Raw genomic sequence first — 22723 nt, 5'->3', positions numbered from 1 at the left:
CAAGCTAATTCAGCTAATTCCCTCCTGCTATCGGCGCTAAAGATAGGTTCCCTCCCTGTCAGGATTACTGTTAACACGCACATCAGGGCTGCCGGCTGTGGGAGGCTGCCCGCTGACGAGCGCTGCAGCTCATTAACCGAGCAGCACTCAGGAGCAAAGTTTGATCCTGGTGGGGTGGGCGGGTTGGGGCAGAAGGAATATTGAGCTGGCTGGCTTTAATGAAGGGGGCCAATGAACAGGACCAGAGCCTGAGTTCCAGTTATTATCTGGCAGGGGGTCAGCTTTTTATAGCAAACTTCTACAGACTCCTCCAGCCTTTAAGTCCAGGTCGTACATGTCCTGAAGAAAGCACGCGTTTTAGGACGATACAAAGGAAAAGCGATGCTCGTGTCATTAACATGTTGGAGGAAGGCCAAGCCAAGTAACCCTGAGCTCCTTTATTTCCAGGCATGTCCTCCTGCTTTTCTGTGAAGCGTTCCTTTACATTACATTTATTCATTTAGCCGACGCTTTTATCCAAAGCGACTTACAGCTGCTATACATGTCAGAGGTCGCACGCCTCTGGAGCAACGAAGGGTTAAGTGTCTTGCTCAGGGACACAATGGTGGATGTCTCACGGTGGAATTGAACCCAGGTCTCCCTTCCTTGCAGAACCCAACAACAGATCGTTATGCTTATCAATATTTGTTAGTTGAAAACATTTGCAAACGATAACGTGGCAGATTAACAGTCTTGACACAGATCTCTCGGTTTTGTTTTGTCTGTGTTTTTTGTTTTTTTTGTGACCGAGATAAATGCTGAGCGGGACATTTTTAAAAAATCAACTTGTCAGAGCTTTGTGGTGCACAAACTGTTTCTGATGGTGTTTCCACACCTGCCTCATTTAGTTTGGCTGACTCACGCCAGAGTTCGTTTTCCCCTTTGGTGCGGTTTGTTTGGCCACTCGGGTGTGAAACACACTGGAGTGTGCACCAGAAGTGGTCACTGGTGCGGTTCGCTAGTGATGTGAAAGCAAACGAACCAACCAAAGGATTTACTGATAGCAGAGACGTGATCTGGGCATTATTTCAAAAACTAAACCACTAATAAATCCATCTGCTGATCGGGAAATGTGTTCAGCGATCTCATAATTGATCTGTATCAGCCAGGCTATATTTACGCAAATCATATTGTGACCACGTATACGTGTCAGCTAAATATCTGATTAACACGTCAAACGCTGTTAGAAACGTGCCAGTGCTCTGTGACATAAGCCGGAATCATTACTGTACAAGACGCCTCCGTTTTGTCCTGTTTCTACATCATTATTCATAACTTGTGGTCTAATTTTACCGATGATGCCTATAATGAGTTATTTCTTCGTGAGCTCTTTGCGATACACATCAGAAGCATTAAAGTGCTGCAGTGTCAGTCACTGGAATATGATTTCCAATCGGTCTAAATAACCTAATGGTTACTTTTCTTGGTTCGTTTGTAAAACCTCAGTGTGAACAACAACTGGACCAGAACTTAAATCCAACAATGCAGCCTGGACTGGGACAAAAACTCGGCCCTGGCATTTTTAGCCCAGGCGGTGTGACGAAACACGTAACATTGCACAAGATTGAAGTCATGACAACAAGACAAGAATATATTTTAATAGGCCGACTATTTAGGAGAAAAAAGGTCCTCCCGAGAAGATTTTGAGCATTAAACACTTAATTTCCTGCATTCTGGAGATATTTTCTGAACCAGGGAAGAATAAATATAAAAATATAATAGAATATTGTGCAGTTCTCAGTAGCTTATTATTGTTTTTAACTTAAGTTACTTTTTATGGACAACACAGAGTTTTCTTCTATATTTACGTTGCATTGCAGGCTTTTTGTGCAAATAAACCTTTTTCACAGCCTTTTTATTTGTTACTTAACATTTCTTGGTGCTATTTTTCAGAACATCTTTAACAAATGCTTTCAAAAAGTGGTGGCTGCACGTCCCCAGCGTCCCCGGTGTAAATGACCCTCCCTCCCTGCAGGTGGAGCCACTCCATGCTCGCCTCCTGCTCTCTCTCCCTCGACCCTGTCTCTTTGTCTAACTCACGCCTCCTCCTCTGCCTGGCAGGGGCCACGGCTCTCCTGTACTCCTTCTGGTCCCTCTGTCTGCTCTGCTGCAGCTGATGTTGAAGCTCCTGCAGCCCTGGTAGCAAACGTATCGCTTATTTCTAAGAGATGTGATTGGACCGGCCCAGTGTCAGTATAGAAAATTACCCATTGGGCCGCTGTCCATGCGTTATGGGCCCATCGTTGGCCCATTTAAAAAAAAAAAATTTACAGTTATGTAAATATAATTTACGTTACACCGGCCCCGGCCCTATATTTTCTTTCCCCTTGGTCCAAACTGAATGAACTAACAGCACCTTAAAATACTTCTAAACTAGTTTGGCTTTCTGGAATGCAGTTTGTTGTTGCTTACTGGCAGACATTTATAGTCAGGACAATCTGAGAGACTCTGATATCTGCCGATCTATCTTCCTGGCTGATTGGTCCAGCTCTAGCTCCTAGACCGGGAGGGATATGTTCTCGTGCCAGTCTGATCTACCTAGAAAACCTCCAGAAGAAGGCAGCTAAGTGTTATTTTGTCAGATGTCTGAACCATCTCTAGTGGCTTCTTTTACCACGAAGGAAAAGTCTTTCTATTCCGAGCTTCATCCCAAAGCTCAGGACAATAGCTGAGAGTCCAAATGTAGATGGACCTGTAAATTAAACCCGAGCCTTAAGGGATAATTCTGGTATTTTTAAACTTGGGCACTAGCTTTAGGATCCCCCACAGAGATGAACCTTTTTGTTAAAGCGTACGACGACTTACTGACTTGTCTTCCTGCAAAAACTCACCTCTTGTGAGAATTCAGAGCAAGATTTCTGTTTCTGGTTAAACAAAACGGTCTGTCTGAGCAGGGTCCTTTGATCCTCGGAGTAAGACTCTGAGCCTGTCAGTGGCAGAACAAGCACTTTTATTGGACGTTCTTTTAAAGGGCTCAGTTGCACCCAAGGATTACGTTATTTTAAGACGTTGAGAAGTTAAGATGAAGGCATGTTGGTTTGACTTACATTACCGACAGAAAACATCCAGGTTGTATTTACGCAGTCTGCTTCAATATCAGACCAAAAACATGACATTTTGTTGTACTAAGGTAAAGCTGCAACAGAAAACATCCAAACGTGATGTGCTTTTTGGAGAAAGATGAAAAGGATTTATTCCCTCTCTTGAAATATTAAAAAAGTATTTGTTTACGTGACCGGGTGTGATGAGGTGGACGGGCTGCCCTCACTACGATGGTGAACATCACATTCATGGTTTAGTAATGCAGTAAACAGCAGGCCAGCTGTTCTCCACACACACAGCATTAAAGGCAGAGAACACTGCAGGGATCAGTCCATTTGCTGGAATCTGAAATCTGGTGGGAGGAGATCAGACATTTATATTGAACAAAACCGTCTGACTGATGATTGTATCTCTGTGTGGCAGGAAGCCTCTGCGTTCTGATTGGCTGGCCTACCTACCTGCCTGCCTTTTTTCTGTTCCCCGCTGGTTTCAACAACGAACAAGAAAAGATATTAAGACTGGTGGAAGTGTTTGAGATTTCAAATGTTCAGATAATGATACTGTTTTTCTTGGTTTCACCCTTTTTGTATCTGCGAGGTTTTCACTAGGTCGTGATGTTTTGTGTATGGTGTATCCTGTCTGTGCACTTGTGCTGTGGTCTTTGCACGGACATATTTGAGTTTTAGAAAGTAAAGGAATTATTAAAAAGTGAGGACATTTGGTAAAAGCGCCGACATTTTAGGAACCTGAGCGTTTTGTCTGGTCCTCTGCACTTCAGAGTTCTGTTTGAGGGTTAAAACTGGGTTTTCTAGGGTTAGAAATGGGTTTAGATGAGGTTGGAGGCTATAGATCATGGGTTATGTCTACGAGGGCCCTCACAAGTGTAAAAGGACAACTGTGTGTGTGAGGAGCTGTAGCCTTGATGTAACCATGATTTACTCTAACCCCTGTGTGACCTCGTGTTCCACTGACTTCCTCTCTCCACAGTGCTGATGAAAGGTTCGACGCCTCCTTTCACACCAACATCCTGGTCAACTCCACCGGCTACTGCCAGTACCTGCCACCAGGTAACCACCCACTGCCAGACGACTAACGAGCCGCGTCCTAACCTGCCTGATAGGCACTTCAACCATCAGATGAAATCATTAACTGTAGATAAGAATGAGGAAACACGTTCTGCTGATCAACACATTCTGTGTGACGATTGATTATGTTTAGAAATGCAATGAAATCTTACAGACATTGACGTTCCCCACAGGATGAATCCTACTGACTTCGGTTGTCTATTACTCATGGTTTAAGGCCAGTTTACAAATGTTAGCATGCTAACACGGTGGTAAAGATTAAAGATGCTAAACATCAGCATGTCATCAGTGTCATTGAGAGCATGATGATGATGATTAAATAGGATAAACCCCTTGAGATGAAGCATCTTGATTTCGAGGGGGTCCTAACAAACAAAAATAAAAACAAGTAACGAATTAAAAACATTGCAATTACAGGAAAGACCAAAACAAAGACGAAGACCAACACACAAAGATGATCAAAAAGATGGGTACATTGGTGAATACGACCACTTGAACAAATACTTGTAAAGCAAAAACATAATAGAGAACAAAGAAATTTGAATATATAGTGAATTGTTTACATATATATCACATATAGACATCATCATCATCTGAAACATGAACTCAAAATAAGAAGACAAACCATTTTTAAATATGTGAAATGATGTTGAGGATCGTGAAGGTAAATTATTCCAGTCTGGAGGAGCCTTAAACAGAAATGCTCTCTTTCCTGTTGCTTTTCTGACTGTAGGAGTGGAGAAGAAGTTTTGTGTAGAATGCCAGCATGTTGGCGTGTTAAGGCTCCTGCAGACTACACGGCTCTCAGCGTGCCGTGCCGTTCACACTACACAACTTGCCGTCTTGTGACGCAACCCTTTAGCACAACACTCTGTTTAACCCCTTAACGCCTGAACATTTTTTTACAATAACATTTTTTTTTTATTATTTGTGTTTTCATTTGCTTTCAAGCTGACGTTAAATTAAGTGAAGATTGTTAATTTGTCTATAGAACATGGAAAAGATAAATTCAGGTATGTGTAGGTATGATGCAAATTAGCGACAACAGGCATAAACGAGAAACCAGGGCTTGCAAAAGGTTCCTAGGTTCGTATCGAGTATGCACCATCAGGCATCGGGGGAATCCATGTGCTATCTTGGCTTGCAGTATGTAAGGAAGAGTTATGATGCGAATTTGCGACAATCGGCGTCAAGGGGTTAAGTATAAACTTACGTATTTGCTAGCATGATTGCAGACTTTAGTAAATTTGTATGTAAAACCTGCAGAATAAAGGAGACTCCCATAGATAACAAACATTTCTTATATTTGTATAAAAAAAATCCAATCCGTTCATTTGTTAAAAAAAAAAAAAAAGGCTAGTAAGAAGATTTTCTCATAGTAGTTTGCTCAATAAGTTAATTTTACTTCCTGGAAAGAGGTGGTTTCTACTTTCTAAAACATTTCCAACCAACTCAAAGTTATGAAATTCTGCGAATTTACAGCTTCATTAAATGGACTGGGATCAGAATCTGGATTTTATTTATATATCACCTTCAACAACAAGGAAAGTCAAAGTGTCTTTGTCTTAAAATGTTAAATAATGACTTTGTATTCTCTTTGTAAAAGTATAGACAGATGGAGATTAATTGTTCGTCCTTTGAAACAGCCAATACAGAGCCCACGCTTCCTTAGCTGGGTTTTAGTGGATGAATGTAGCCTGTAGGCTGCAGTTTTATGGAGGTTGTAGCAACAACAGGAGGAGGTCAGGAGGAGTTATGGTCCTGATTGATGACCTGAGACTCATCCTGACGTTCAACCAGGCAGCTGGCAGAAACAAGACAGTGAGAGTTAAGGACTGTTTTTTATTATTCTGTAATTTTCCCACCATTTAATTTGATATTTTCTTTTATTTGGACAACTAGCCCAACACACAGTGAAGAGGTCATATGAACACGTGAGATAATTGCTTTACAGAAGGAAATGAAACAACAAAAATATGCAAACTTGAACAGAAACTTAGAGCTGAAACATTAGAGGGAAATCAGAAATCAATAACCAGTAAAAGTGATGACAATAGAGACGAGCTCAGGCTTGACGTTACGCCCCTGAAAATGGGCAGGAATAATCACGAGAGTGAAAAGAGATGTTTCCTCAGCGAGAACTTTTACTCTAATGAAATTCTTGTACAAAAATAAACAGTTTATATAATTTTACAGCCAAATGCTTCGGTGTAGAGAATGCACACACTTATTCCACTGACACAGTGTTTACCAGAGATTACTCAGAGATAAATCTATAGTAACGATGAAAACTGAAGTCCTATGAGACTTATATATTGCAACAAAATATGTACATTAGTAGACATCAATTAAGCATATAGAAAATAAGCAAATAAAGTTATTATAATCAGCCAGTAAATAGCTTGGTGTATAAACAGGCTCCTCACACGTTAGCAAAACTACTTTATACTTCTGTTAACACGCTTTATAATGTTACCACAAACATACTTGAAATCTCTTTGACATGTTAGTGGATTATTACAATCCTGCTAACTCTGTTTAACAACGACAACATGCCTGAAAACGGGGAGGAATGATCACGAGAGTGAAAAGATTTAGGCCATTCTTATGAACTTCTGCAGATTAATGTATTACAGTACACATTTCAACATCACGACCATGGATTTACCATATTTAGTTATCTTACGTTCAGGTTATTAATATGTTCTGTTGTAACTCGTCACATTCACGTTTCAGCAGTGAGAAATAAAATATGATTTAATAGAACTACAATAGAAGGAAAACTAAATGTTGTGCCAATAAAAGTGATAAAGGAGAACGGAGCCACGTTTCAAGCATCCTGTCATTATTAGTTGCCACCAGTTTAAGAAGCTTTGTTCTGCAGTCAGACACAAACTGAAATGAAGGCTGAATTACCGTAAAACTTTAATAGCCCGGGCTTTTATTTGTTTCAATCACTGGACTCACCTGGCATATATTTGGCCTTTAATTCCCTTCACACAAAACTCTTGTTCAGCGAAGATGGGAAATAGGATACTATCAAACTGTTTATTTCAACCCAGGTGAATATTACTTTAAAATTTTGGCTAACATATCAATTATGAATCATTTATTTGCTCTAGCTCTGAGAGACAACGCATCGAGAGAGAGAGAGAGAGAGATAGAGAGAGAGAGAGACTACGGTAGAAAGGATAAAAGGCGAAGGTTACTGTAGTTAATCCAAAGTGTTTAGATTCTTTTGATGACGGAACCTTACGGACTAAAGCTCTATAAATAATCCACGAATGGACACACGTTCGGCCAGACGCTGGACATTCGAACAGGAGACCGCTGTTGGTTTTCTGTGTGAAACAAAAAGTCAACGTGAAATGTTTTTAGTGAAGTGACTTAAGTATACGCAAGTTAACATTATTCACTTTAAAATATAAAGAACTTTATTTATCCTCCAGGAACTTCCTTTGTGCTGAGCATCAGTGCGTATACCTTTCAATTTCAGAAACGCATCACAAAATACCACAGACACACACACAACACACACACACACACACACGTCACATATCAGTAATCAACAGTTGTATGTAAATAGGTAAAGCTTGAAAAGCAAAATAAATACATGATAAACAGGCGACAAACATTAATAATATTGTTTTAAAAGAACTAAAAATAAACCACCAATCCACACACACCCGCACACGTAGATGAATGAGTTAATCAGCCATTCATGCTTCTGACGGACGTGGGCACACAACTGTGACTGATCTGTTCTCTGGCCTGAGGGTAGAAGACTGAAGTGGCTGTGCAGTGTGTTCCTTAACTTCTGTAAGTAAAGTCACGTAATGTTGTTATTTAACTCAAACTATGATATTTTCAACTCAATCAGTACTTTTGGTGCCTAAACTCAACCAAATTGTGACGTTTGACAATTTTAACCACTAGTTTTATTTAGAATATTTGGTTCAATTCATTTGAATCACAAACAAATTAGCACTTAATCTTTCTTTTAAAATATTTATTTTGTTGAGGAAGAGGGACTGAAAAAATATTTACTATTCCTATTTTTTTTTTTATCATAATAGTTTTGAATGTTCTCCTTCAGATTTGTGAAGTGATCCTCTGTTTGGCATCAAGTGTTCTGACCATAAAGAAAGTTTAACCACAATTAACCATCAGGCTTCTTCATTTCATCATTTAAAAATATGATATAAGAAATAATGATTTGACATTTATCGTGATAATTATCGATATCAAATGATATGAAATGTTTTTATCTTGATAACATTTTTGGCCCTAGTTGAAAAGTATCCTGCACCCACTACTTTTTCTTCCCACTTAATTCGCTTGACCACATCCTCCTTAGTTCAGTCTAAACTGCGTCGTGTGTTGGAACCGCTTTATTCTTAATATTTATAGTTAATTTCCTCTCTGCTGTGTCCTGTTGCTTTGTGGTGCAGCAACAAGCTCATTTCTCCTCTCATTAAACTTTTACTTTAACGTTTTATTGGTTGAGGCAGCAGGTGCAGACTAGTTTCAGATCAGTTTGTCGTCCTGAGCAGACTGATGGACCGACGTTTTCTTGTATGCCTGTGGGGAAAAAACTTTAAAACACTTTATCCTTCAGTAAAATCTGTCGGTGAACAGTTTGTCGTCGCAGCTCGTCCTCTGTTTGGGCAGATTCAAGATATTTTATTTCTAACAGAGTCATGTGGTTTCTGTCGCCAACATCATCTTTTTCTCTGATGCTTGGAATTCATCTTCTTTCATGAATTCCTCCTGGGTGTTTTTCTTTATTTCTTTTAGTTTTTGTTTTGATTTGATATTGATCTCCTGCTGACACACAAACACTTCACTTCTCATCTCATTCAGAGGTTATTGACCCTGTTTTTGTCCTGTACATCTCCGCTCCAGTAGTTTACTTTAAGTTCCTTTTTGCTTAATTTCAGGTATTTTTAAGAGCACCTGCTACATCGACGTTCGCTGGTTTCCGTTCGACGTGCAGCGCTGCGACCTGAAATTCGGCTCGTGGACGTACGGCGGCTGGTCTCTGGACCTGCAGATGATCGAGGCTGATGTCACCGGGTACATCGCCAACGGAGAGTGGGACCTCGTTGGTAAGAGCACACGTCTTAAAGAAGAAATATCAAGCTGAAATTTAATTTGTTCATTGTTTTGTCATCCTGGACATTTTTTAAAACAAGTTGGGTTTCGTTGATTCCACTTCTCCACATGAACACAAGTTTTATTAAACACTTTGGTTAAAAACAGGAGCTTGAAATGGAGTCACAGCAATGAATAATCAAGTAGTTGTCAACTATTAAACTAATCGCCAAATATCTTGATAATCGATTAATTGGTTTGAGTAATTTTAAGTAAAAATGTGAATATTTCCGGGTTTCTTTCCTCCTCTCTGACAGTAAACTGAATATCTTTGGGTTGTGGACTAAACACGACATTTGAGGACGTCATCTTGGGCTTTGGGAAACATTGATCACCATTTTTCACCATTTACTGACATTGATTAATCGAGAAAATTATCGACCGATGAATCGACAATGGAAATAATGATCAGACCAAACGCAAATTTCATCCTACGCTTCCCTCGCGGGGGTTTTATCGCTGGACGACTGCCAAGTACACACAATGCAAATCAACACAACTCACAATTACTACAGCTGAATGAACCCAAAGTAAACATTTTGCTGTGATTTCATTTTAATAAACGGATCTAACTGATGCTGAAATAACTACAATATGACGCAGATTTGTTAAATATTTGCTTTGGCAGGTCTGTCAGCAGGACAACAACTTTTAAAATGTTTTCTGAATGGAGTTTGGATCAATGAGGGCTACGCTAACCTGTTCACAGTAAAGTACAACAACAGCTGGAATAAAGTTACAGACACACATCACCAGGTAGTTCACCTTCCTTGCTTTCTTTTCTCCAAGAAATGTCCAGTTTTGTCCGTTTTTTATATAAATAGCGGTGTTTCCCCTGCGATGGAGCTGTAGCAGCGGAGGTGAAGCAAAAGTTTTGTCTGAATATAAAACCCCAACACAACATTGCTCTTGTGTCCATGAGCATGCGATGCACCTTAGAACAGCTTCAAACTGCAGTGTTTTCCCAGTTTAATGTGAGCTTTAGATGAATGTTTTGGCGTTGTAATTTCACATCACATCGGGCCGTTATTTTCACCATATCTCTGAACAAATAGTTGGAAAAGCTGGAGCAGATAATAAATAACCAACAGCCAAAGATCAGTCTGCTGGAGGAACGACAAGCTTTAGATCTGGAGAAAGTAATTTGGTTGGTTCTGATGCTCCACAGTGATTTTACAGTGAGGGCACAGCATGTTTTGGGCATCAGCCCCTGAAACCCTGTTAGTATCATTCTACATACGACTGTTCATGTTTGCCTTCTGTGTCTTCATTTTACAGCTTCTGACATTTATCTGTAGACATTAATATAAAAAATAGGCAGCATGAGAAACCTCCTCCCTTCTGAGGTGCATTTTATTTGCACATTAAAATCCAAACAGAAACGTCTCCTCATCAGCTTAAAAGGACGAGTTTGCATCACTAATTAGTTTTACTAAGCTCAGCTCCTCCAGTCACCTCCGTCCTTTCTTTTCCAAAACCACTTTTTCAGACTGAAAACTGAAAACTAATTGAATCAGTCTGTGCAGGACGGAGCTGCAGGCTGCGTCAGTTTACTCTCAGTTTGGACCTGAAAGTTCTCAACATGAACAAGTAGGCAGTAATAAAATCCAGCTTCCAGTTACTCTCTATAAACTGAGCTAATGTTCAGGTACAGAGCAGCTCTGTAGCTGCTGTAGAAGCCGGTACGACTATTAAATGAAAAGCCTAAATAATAACTTACTATAATAATGTCACTTAATATCGGTCACAACTGACATATTTAGGCAGAAAATGACGTTTTGTGAGTTTCGTGCCGTTCAAACTGAGTTAGTTCAAACCACGGTGGCACCAACAAGGTGTTTGTTAGTTTAACGATGCATCGTACCAACATAGTTCAACGCTACCTTCCGTGGTTGTTCGGGAAACGCACCCCAGGTTAGCCTGGCTTCCCCGGGGATAAGGACAAGAATAAGAAGGACAAGAGAGGGGGACAAAGAAGCAAAACCAGAATAATCTTCTCAGTCTTAATAATTTACAATGTTTAAGATGTCCAATTTAATCTATCTGGCACAAGGTAGAGAAGGAGAAAGTTAAGGTAGAAACTTTTCCTGGTGAGTTCGCAACCGAGACGACTGCGCGTGCTGCAGGTTTCCGGCAAAACAAACAAGTTGTTTTAATTAGTTCCTGATGAACGTACATTTAGGAGTTTTTTCCCCCAACATATGTAAATGTTAGAGCCGAACACAGCGGCCGATAAAACCTCGGAGCAGCGAGCAGCTCAGAGTCTGTCTGTCTGCTGTGGGGGGTTTCATATCAGCGCTCCCATCCAGCATTAATCTGCTGGTAATTAAATCCTCCCGCTGCTGCGGGGCGAGCATCTGTGAGCAGCTCTGCAAGCCTGAAGGCTGATGGGAGCGCTGCCGCCACCGCCGCCGCCTGCAGGCCGTGTTTATACCCTCGGTTCCTCACAAATGCCAGATCACGCAACAAAGCGTGGCCAATGAGTGACATTCATATCGTCAAACTTCAGCTCTAATTTCTTTCACCGCTTTGATTTTATCTTGCGATGCTGCAAGGCAGAGACCTGTGGCCTCCCGAACAGATGACACACAGTCTCATAAAGCTTTCTGATCACACACACTCAACTACTACATGTTCCACTGTTTATTCAGATGTGTTTTCACAGGTTAATATGGGAAGCTCTGGAGATTTACAGCTCGTTGTTTTTGCCATAATTCAAAATAATAATAAAACTTTAAACAGATACAAGAACACAAAAAACAACAGCCACCTGTATTTTCATAGTGATAAAAATGACTTCATCTTATTACTGCTCGCCTTCCCTCGAGCAGCAGATGCTCTGGATTCTGCCTTATTGCCCAGCTGTTAGTGCCACAGCCTTGCCTATGTGCGTCCGTGACTTTGGGGGGCGGGGCACTGTAGGAGCGCTGAAGGGAGGGGTGTATTTGTTTGGCTGTTGAGTTCAAATATCTACAGTCTTTCTCCAGAATCACAGACCCCACCTTCAAGGTGCGATAATAAACTTGATATTCATCGCGAGATCCACTTCTGTATTTTGCATTTTAGCTCCTCTTTGTGTAATTTTGAACTTTTGGACAGAGTCAGGCCAGCTGTTTCCCACTGCTTCCAGTCTTTATGCTAAGCTAAGCTAACCACAGCTCTGTACTTAGAGGTTCAGTGTGTAAGTTTTAGTGGCATCTAGTGGTGAGGTTTGTGAATTGCAACCAGTGATTCACGGTGCGTTCACATGCTCCTCGGACGGTCCCATTTCGACAACGACTAACGATTACTACTGTTACTACAACCGATGTTACTTGTTCTTGTTCATATGTATTCAACGTAATGACAAAACGTGCTCTGTATAACATGTATGGGTGGTGATGGCGCGATGGATAAGGCACATCCCTTTGGTGTGAGAGAGAACGTTTTGCATCAATGCTTAATGTCGAGTTTCGACATTCAGAAGAGACTCTGGCTTGCTTGACACACCTCTGAAAAAGCCGCCAGTAAACGTGTGACCCTGCATATCCTCAGAGAAATGAAAGTAATAGATATATGAATGTGGATCGAACGCCGGTACGCGCACACACACTGCAGCACGTGCTTTATTGTGAGCATGTGCAAAAGTGTCATTTGTTTAACAAGGAAGAAAAAAAAATATCCGCAGTATGCCAGGATCGAACATACCACCCCTCCATCGGGAGTCCTGACTGAGCTAAACGTGCACACGAGTAACAAAGAATTTTAAATAATTTGACTTTGTTCTGGCCCGCCATGTAACGGCTTGAAAGACTTTGGCCCGATGCCAGACTTATTTGCCGATCCCTGCTTTAAACAATTGCGTGTCTGCAGCACATGACTGGCATTAATGGATCTTGATGTCAGTATGTAGCATTGTCACATAGTTCAGATTTGATTAGTTTTAGGAAACAAACCCACTTGATTAGGTTTGGGTTAAAATAAGTAAGTTTATATAAGTCACGTGATGTAAGTCATCTGCAAAACAGTATTTAACTTAACACTTTTAATAAGTTAAATTTGAATTTCTTCCATGTGGGATTCAAACTTAATGAAACCCACCACCTCCTTTTTACTTTGTAGCTCTTTGTACTACTTCACCTGACTTCTTCTGCCACTAGAGGTTAAAAAACCTAAATATGGTTTGTAATAAGCTGCTGCACAATTAACCTTTTCAGACGTTTTGCAGGTGAGGACAGGCTGGATTAAAACTCCTCTGCAGGTCGTCCTGTAGCTCAGAGGTCCAACAGAGGAAGGACTCAGAGCTGCAGGATTGTCCTCGGTCTCGGGAGAGCTGAAGCTCCTCTGGCTGATGAAATGGAAATAGAAGATAGCAGAGAATGAAAAAGAAGCCTCCTCCAGAGACACTGTTCAGCCAATGGGCCGTTCAGAGGGAATTTAATTGAAAATCCCAGCAGCATGTTTTTCATTTGCATCTCTGCCCCTCCAGTTCATCACCTATAACAGAGATTAAAACCAATGTAGTGAGCAATGTAGCGATGTACAGGCAAATGAACGGCAGCCAGGCGTGCTGCAGTCGAATGCAGAACGATCACATAGAACCAGGGATTTTTTATCTGCCTCCTCTTCCAGTAATTCATCAGTAGAATAACCAGAAAAAGGGAAAGTGGAAGTTAAGGAGGTGGCTCACTGGGGCCGAGAAACATTGAATAGCAGTGGTTTAAACCAGTGGCTGTTAAAATGGGGTCCGGGGCCCACCAGGGGTCCTTAAGGGAGTTCCAAGGGGTCCCCATCAAAAAGGTGAATCATTTCTTTTCACTATATTCCCATCCATGAGTAACACAATGACAGAATGTGTGAGTATTTGGGTCATGGGTTTCAAATACTGTTTGTAAAAAACATGTAATAGCCAAAACCCCATCAGACGGGGGTCCGTGGTCTAGATTGTGTCAGTTTAGGGGTCCTTGATGTGAAAAAGCACGCGTGTGTGTGTGTTAAAAAAATATAAATATATTAAAAATTAAATAAAATAAATAAATAAAACAGTAAGCGTGTGTGTGTGTGTGTGAAAAAGATATTAAAAATTAAAATAAAATAAATAGATAATACCGTAAACGTGTGTGTGTGTATATATTAATAGACAAAAAATACAAAAATTTATTAATTGATTAAAAAATAAAAAGAAATCTGTATCAAATGTAAAAACAAAACAATTACTAAAATATCAAACAATCAAAATAATAATTTGAAAATTTCTACAGTTATTTATCAGTCTGCGGTTCCACTGGTTGTCCTGACTTCATGGCATGAGGAGACATATTTTGCTGCAAATATTTCACATTTGGGCATTTCTGAAAACTGAATTTGAATTCGTGGTATACTTGGGAAAGTGTTTTTGTCTAAGTGTTTTATATTTGGGGAATGAGGTTAGAAAGTGCAGCTCTGTCTCTAACTGTCCCCTGAGTCTCTCCTCTTGCGGTAGCCAGCTCTGTCTGTGGCAACCCTTTTCTATGGCCAGGCTGTGTTCACACAGTCTGTATGTTGTCAACATTTTTCTTAGTTTTCGACATTTTATTGTGCTCAGGTAATTTGCCAGTGTGAATTCTCTTTTTAGGGTCAGATAACATGGGAATTTACTTTGTGTTTTAATTGTTTCTTTCCAGTATTCAATATATTTTTCTTTCTGCTTGCTGATAATTTGGTTTGGTCTGCTTGAGTTGGTGTTGCTGTCCTGAGGCTGTTGGGGACTTGTTAGTGCAGAGAGCCTCAGGACCAGCTGGCTGAGGGGACTCTTCTCTGGTTTCAGCTCCTGGTATGTTATATCTATCTATCTATCTATCTATCTCTGTCTATTCAATTCAATTCAATTTTATTTATATAGCACCAAATCACAACAACAGTTATCTCTCAGCGCTTAAAGAGCAGGTCTAGTTGTGTTAATGATTATAATAACAATAATAACAATAGGACTAGTAGCAATAGTCGTTGCAGCAGAGGGTATCGAGCAGGAACACGGGGGCAGCAGGTGACCCGCAACCACAGATCCAGACTCCATAGCTCCAGAGCCAGAAAACCTGCAGGAAGTGATAGGAGGAGAGAGGAGAGGGACGAGAAAGCACAAGACTACCAGAAAGGGGAGAAGTTGTGTTAGTAACATGCAATAATGGGATGAGGTTGCATACAGAGGGAGAGAAAGTAGAGGAGAGAGGAGCTCAGTGCATCATGGGAAATCCCCCGGCAGTCTAGGCCTAAAGCAGCATAACTAAGGGATGGTTCAGGACTCACCTGAGCCAGCCCTAACTATAAGCTTTATCAAAAAGGAAAGTCTTAAGCCTACTCTTAAATGTGGAGATGGTGTCTGCCTCCTGAACCCAAACTGGAACCTGGTTCCACAGGAGAGGAGCTTGATAGCTGAACGCTCTGGCTCCTAGTCTACTTTTGGAGACTCTAGGAACCACAAGTAACCCTGCATTCTGGGAGCGCAGTGCTCTGGTGGGGTAGTAAGGTACTATGAGCTCTTTAAGATAAGATGGTGCCTGACCATTAAGAGCTTTGTAGGTAAGAAGAATGATTTTAAATTCTATTCTGGATTTTACTGGAAGCCAATGCAAAGAAGCTAAAACAGGAGAAATGTGATCTCTTTTCCTGGTTCCTGTCAGAACACGTACTGCAGCATTCTGGATCAGCTGAAGAGTCTTAATGGACTTTTTCGAGCAGCCTGATAATAAGGAATTGCAGTAATCCAGCCTAGAAGTAACAAATGCATGGACTAGTTTTTCTGCATATCTGTCTCTATCTCTATCTATATCTATCTCTGTCTATCTATCTCTATCTGTCTCTATGTATATCTTTCTATCTGTCTCTATCTATCTCTCTCTATCTGTCTCTATCTATCTGTCTCTATCTTTCTCTATCTATCTCTCTTTATCTATCTCTCTATCTGTCTCTGTCTCTATCTAGCTAGCTGTATCTATCTCTATTTGTCTCTATCTATCTCTATCTGTCTCTATGTATATCTCTATCTCTCTATCTGTCTCTATCGCTATCTGTCTCTATGTATATCTCTCTATCTGTCTCTATCTATCTTTCTCTATGTATCTCTCTTTATCTATCTCTATCTGTCTCTGTCTCTATCTAGCTAGCTGTATCTATCTCTATCTGTCTCTATCGCTATCTGTCTCTATGTATATCTCTCTATCTGTCTCTATCTATCTTTCTCTATGTATCTCTCTTTATCTATCTCTATCTGTCTGTCTCTATCTAGCTAGCTGTATCTATCTCTATCTGTCTCTATCTATCTATCTGTCTCTGTCTCTATGTATATCTCTATCTCTCTATCTATCTCTATCTCTCTTTATCTCTGTCTGTCTCTATCTATCTATCTCTATCTGTCTCTATGTATATCTCTCTATCTGTCTCTATCTATCTCTCTCTATCTGTCTCTATTTATCTCTCTCTATCTTTCCCTATGTATCTCTCTATCTATCTCTCTATCTGTCTCTGTCTCTATCTAGCTAGCTGTATCTATCTCTATCTGTCTCTATCGCTATCTGTCTCTATGTATATCTCTCTATCTGTCTCTATCTATCTTTCTCTATGTATCTCTCTTTATCTATCTCTATCTGTCTCTGTCTCTATCTAGCTAGCTGTATCTATCTCTATCTGTCTCTATCTATCTATCTGTCTCTGTCTCTATGTATATCTCTATCTCTCTATCTCTCTTTATCTCTGTCTGTCTCTATCTATCTATCTCTATCTGTCTCTATGTATATCTCTCTATCTGTCTCTATCTATCTCTCTCTATCTGTCTCTATTTATCTCTCTCTATCTTTCTCTATGTATCTCTCTTTATCTATCTCTATCTGTCTCTGTCTCTATCTAGCTAGCTGTATCTATCTCTATCTGTCTCTATCTATCTATCTCTATCTGTCTCTATGTATCTCTATCTCTCTATCGGTCTCTATCTCTATCTGTCTCTATGTATATCTCTCTGTCTCTATCTCTCTCTCTCTATCTGTCTCTATGTATCTCTCTTTATCTATCTCTATCTGTCTCTCTCTATCTATCTAGCTGTATCTATCTCTATCTCTGTCTTTATCTGTCTCTGTCTGTCTCTATCTGTCTCTATCTATCTCTATATCTATCTCTATATCTGTCTCTATCGCTATCTGTCTCTATGTATCTCTCTCTCTCGCTCTCTCTCTCTGTCTATCTCTCTCTCTCTCTCTCTCTCTCTGTCTCTCTCTGTCTCTCTCTGTCTCTCTCTCTCTCTCTGTCTCTCTCTCTGTCTCTCTGTCTCTCTGTCTATCTGTCTCTCTGTCTCTCTGTCTCTGTCTTTCTGTCTCTCTCTCTGTCTATCTCTCTCTGTCTCTCTGTCTCTGTCTTTCTCTCTCTCTCTGTCTATCTGTCTCTCTGTCTCTCTGTCTTTCTGTCTCTCTCTCTGTCTCTGTCTATCTGTCTCTCTCTCTCTATCTCTCTCTGTCTCTATCTATCTATCTAGCACAAGCCTCAAGCCCAGAATTGACATATTCAGCCTGACTGCTGGTCAGCCTGTGTGAACAGTGTTGTAGGATGTGCAGTAATGAACTTGACCATCGTTGTGGCTGAGAGTTGATGTCTTTTTAATACGATTTATTCTAGAGTTTTATTCTAGACACCAGACGTACGGATGTGTTATCCAGTGATCCAGAGATTAGGCGTGAAGGTCATAGCATCCAGAGGAGAGAAGGAGTAACAATGACAGGTGATATAAAAGGGAGTAGTTGTGCTTATTATCCAGTCACCATGTGTGCTTATTTGAATTCATCATGTTTTTTTTATTAATCTGTTCCTGCACGTACATTATGGCAACAGATTATTATTCCAGTAATATAACCTGAGAAGGTTTCATTACTGTCAGTCGTCCTCAGCGGGCGGCGCCACGCCTCCCTGCAGCAGCTGCAGGGGAGAATTTGACTCTGTGTGAAATGTTTAAATACCTCTCCTGTGGAGGAATAAATTACCTTTCTGAGCCATTTGAGATGAAATGGCCTCGTTCCTGCAGGTCGAACGACTCACGTGACTGGAGCAAATAACTTTTACACTTTCACTGTTATCTATCAGTTTTCTACAAACAAGTGTCAGTTTTCTGACTCTGCTGCAGTGGCCTTTTTTTTTCTAACCTATTTATTTTAAGCCTTGTCACACAATAGGTTTAAAAAGTCGGAGACAACAACAACAACAACAAATTGGTGCCTTAATCTCAGGCTTTTCTTGATCTCTTTAACAGCTGCAGCTCAAGTCTTAGAAAGCTGAACGTCAGTCAGGTTCTCTGATCTCTGCAGCGCTCTAAATCTGTTACAGAACTGATTTTAAAACTGCTACTGGGTTACGAATCACTAAATATTTAAAGCTACATCTCTGATCTTCTGAGACAGAATCAAACAGACCTCTGAAGTGAGCCGGCACTGTGGCGTCACAGTACTCAGAATTCAAAATAATGGGAATGAATGGGATAGGTATGTCATAAAACAAAAAAATATTGATGCAACGTGGACCTCTTCAAAATCTGACCTAATGTTGTGGTGGCAGCAAAATCAATACAAGTCTCCTGTGTTCATTAATTCGTCACTAATAGAAAAAGTACTTTTTAACTTTGAATAAGACTACGAGCCAAAGAAGGCTGCACAGTCTGTGATTACACCACCTTCGCACACCTCTGAGGTTTACATGTCACTCTGCAGCCACAGTGTTGCTCTTGTGTTTGCAGAGGTTCCTGGACGGAGGAACGAGCGTTTCTACGACTGCTGTAAGGAGCCGTACCCTGACGTGACCTTCACCGTGGTGATGAGGAGGAGGACGCTCTACTACGGGCTCAACCTCCTCATTCCCTGCGTCCTCATCTCCACCCTCGCACTCCTCGTCTTCCTGCTGCCCGCCGACTCTGGAGAGAAGATCTCCCTGGGTGAGGACTTCAGCTTAGTGTTCGTTTTGTCAGCCTTTTTAAAATTTAGTCTCAATCCTGTGTCAAATGTCCTTGTTAGTTTTTGTCGTATTTAGGCCACTGTATACTATTTTTTTAATTCAGGTTTTAGTTGACTAAAGGTCTGGGTATTTTAGTCTAAAGCAAATCAAATGTATCTAATGTGTCTAGTTTTAGTCATTAACCATCATTTTAGTCTTTTCTAACTCATTAGTATAATTTTGATTAGCATTTTGGTCGATCTGCTTAAACCAAAATAGAGATATTTATCATTTTAGTCTTTAGTTCACTCATCTCACATATAGATAAAATGTTTAGTAAAATCTGAGCGTTAGCTTTGTTGTCATTTTTATTGCAAAGGAGACATTAACTGATCTCAGTTCCCCCGTGGTCAGTTCATAGTGTTTTTCCAGAAATCTTATTACCACATTGCTTTCTGTCCGATATAATTAGGCACTCTGTTTTTATCCCTCACTGTATTTGAAATGGGGCCAAATATCTAAGCGCCTCTTTCTCCCGAGCATGTTGTGTTCATCACCAGAGTTCACTTAACGTTTTCCTCGCGCACCAGGCGTTGGCCCGGGCACCCAGTGTTCAAAGCACAGGAAGAAAAAAACGCCGCTGAACGAACAAACTGAGAAAATCTGGCCTGTAACATTTTGTCTCCTCATTATACTGACAAAAAGAAAGATAGACTTTATTAACTTTTTTATTTTATGGATCATATTTTAGTCTCGTCATTTTTCGTCAACAAATATTGCACGTTAATATAATCACAGTCAGCGTTTAAGGACATTGTCGCCATGCTAGCTGTATTGCATTAAGAGGGGGTGCGGGGTGATTTGAGCCTGTGGGGAAGCTGAGCCACCCCTTGTTTCTCGACACAATCGACAAAATTAGTTATATGAAGACATATTTCTGAGTTATTCAGTTTACTCTCTTAAAGGCGATGAGCACATTTAAGATCAAAAAACATTTTTTGCCATTCAAAGTGATTTTTTTATGTTCAAGGAGTCGTGATTCTTTTGTCTGAACAATTACAGACAGGTTTGAAATAATCTTACATGTGTTTGAGCTTTAGGAAGTGACAATATGAGGCTATACTGTTAGTTCTTCAACTGCTGGATGACACAAGTTTGTTAAAATAGCAGGGACAGGATGATTTGAGCCTGAAGGCCTGGGGGAAGATGAGCCAGATATGCATCAGCGAAATGATGTGACATTATGCATTTCAGACCAGAAACCATCATGTCATGCATCTATGAATGGAAGACAGACGGGATTCAACTCCTATTTTTGGGTTTGGACAGAGCAGTAAGAAAAGTACAAAAATGGGAAGTCCATACATCAGGTGGCACGAGACATTAAAGAGATACTTTGATATGACACAAATAGTTTCACAACTAAATGCTATTAAATGTTGGGACCTGGCATATGAGTTTGCCTGATGAAATAACAATGATGTCCCCGACCCCCATGTTACCCCTCGTATGGGCCAAGCTGAGAGTCCACTTTTGTTGGAAAGCCAACAGTTTATTTTAGATCTAAATTGATTTTCCCCGGGACGCACCACATCCTAAAATACATGTACGTATTTTAGTTGGAGACATTACTGTCATGTCCTCACTTTAAACACACCTCAAGTAAAAACCAGCTCAACTCACCCGCTCTCCCCTATCAAAATTCCCTGACACGTCAGTTCCCTCTCAGGCTTCGTTCACACTGAAGCTGATGCTTAAAAGTTTCCTTTCCAGAATAGATCGATATTTTGTTTCTTCGTCCTTCTTCAAACCAGTTAAAATAATTCACTTGGATATATTTTATACCAACAACTGCTGCAGAGTGTGGCTCCAAACTGTGCCAGAGATGCTGAGGTGGCGCCTTTTCCCAAGCTTTGGCTGACAGGAGGCCCACAGACTCTGTGAAACCCCTGTATTAGATGCTTTCAATCAGTGGCCCCCCTTTTCCTGGCTTGTGATCCTTTAAAACAAAGCAAAGTCAACTTTTTATAAACGGTTGCATGCTGTGCAGTAGAAGCTGTGAGCAGTTCAAAGATGGAGTGGAAAGATTTTTCTAGTCTCAAACAATCCAGTATTTCTCAAAAAAGCAAATGTTATTGAAATATATAGAAAAGCTTAATTGTAGGTGACATGTTTATTTTCTTCTTTCCAAACTCTTTCACAGCTTTGCCTATCATTGCACAGCAACTTAGCCTTATCTTGGAAGCCCTTAAGTGGGATCTGGTCTCTGGGTCGGGAGCCGCTGCTTTAAACCATCATAAGGATTTACTCTGCTTACTCAGACAGTCTGACAGCGGTGCAGGCTTTGTTTTGGAGGGTGTATTGACAGTTATTTGTTATTTATTACTCTAAAAGTGTACTGTGGAGATGAATTGGGCTTTAGAAACAGTAGGTGGGTTTCCATGCACACGGTTTTTGTATTAAAATCTGGTGGAGTGGAGTTGCGACAATATAAAAATAGGAGTTGAAGAAAGTGATTTAAACATCCACTGAAGGGATAAGAAATTGCGCCAGAGGAAAATATCCAATGTGTGTGGAGCGATGAGGAGACTGTAACCTTCTTCACATCCTCCATCTTGTTTTCTACATTGTTTTTCCCCCTTTGAGCTTCGAATGGCGCTCATTTCATTACAACGTCCCGTTGCTCCCTCTTCTTCTCATACATTAACTCTCTCAGACGTGGGTTAAAATGTGCGCTACATTAGATTGAAACCTAGATGATGACCGCATTTCTTTCTACAGAAGAAATAGTCCGTATCAAAGCTTTCCTCCAGTGTGTTTTAAGGATTATCCAGAATAACAGGGACACTGATTCTAGAAAGACAGGTTCATTTTGTCAGTTTTCAGTGATGTGAACAGACTGATTTCTCTGAAGCCGAGCAAACCAAACTGAAACCACAACCAGTAGAGGTAAATAACAAAGAAAGCTCTCGTCCGAACTGTGTTTGGTCTGTCGGGCGGCTGCAGGAGGTATTTCAGACGGCTGTTTCCTCTGCTGAGCCTTCAGGTTATTAATGCCTCTGAGTCAATACCCATCAGCCATGAAACATCCCGAAACAGGAAGTTACAGCTGAGATCAGATCCAACGTCTCTCAATGGAAATTTAATTTAAACACTAAACCTCAAACCTGAATGTCAACAGAGCCTTTAGTCTTCACCTGTCCACGTTCAGCTGAGTGACAGAGGCACAGGACGCTTTACAAGCTGTAACAGTATGACTTTAGAAAGTAAAGCATGTGATAAAATATACTGTACAAGGAGTTTATTTGAAGTGTGTTGAAAGAAAATGATGAGACTAAACAGGAAAAGTGAACAATAGCAATATAAAGAGATTCAAAGACACAATTTAAAAGATGATACTTAATGCACGTTTGTGTGTTTATGTGCTTTTGTTGTTTTTATTGATCCAGTGCTTTTTATTAGGAAGCTTCAGGAGAAACAGT

The 22723-nt window shown here is 40.4% G+C and overlaps 1 protein-coding gene across 1 annotated transcript in view; it reads left to right on the top strand.

Moving 5' to 3' along the window:
* LOC119894335 (neuronal acetylcholine receptor subunit alpha-7) overlaps positions 1-22723 on the top strand; it is a 73361-nt gene that overhangs the window by 38131 nt on the left and 12507 nt on the right. Inside the window, exons 5-7 of the mRNA XM_038707028.1 lie at positions 4069-4148; positions 9107-9274; positions 19048-19242. Coding sequence (XP_038562956.1) covers positions 4069-4148; positions 9107-9274; positions 19048-19242 — 443 coding nt within the window. The remainder of the gene's footprint in view (positions 1-4068; positions 4149-9106; positions 9275-19047; positions 19243-22723) is intronic.

Source organism: Micropterus salmoides, unplaced genomic scaffold (genome assembly GCF_014851395.1).
Source record: "Micropterus salmoides isolate LMB-PRFRI ecotype aquatic unplaced genomic scaffold, ASM1485139v1 Ms_hic_scaffold_8, whole genome shotgun sequence".
NCBI lineage: Eukaryota > Metazoa > Chordata > Actinopteri > Centrarchiformes > Centrarchidae > Micropterus > Micropterus salmoides.
Note: the sequence above shows the minus strand (reverse complement) of the source record. Positions and strands in the feature narration are given on the sequence as shown.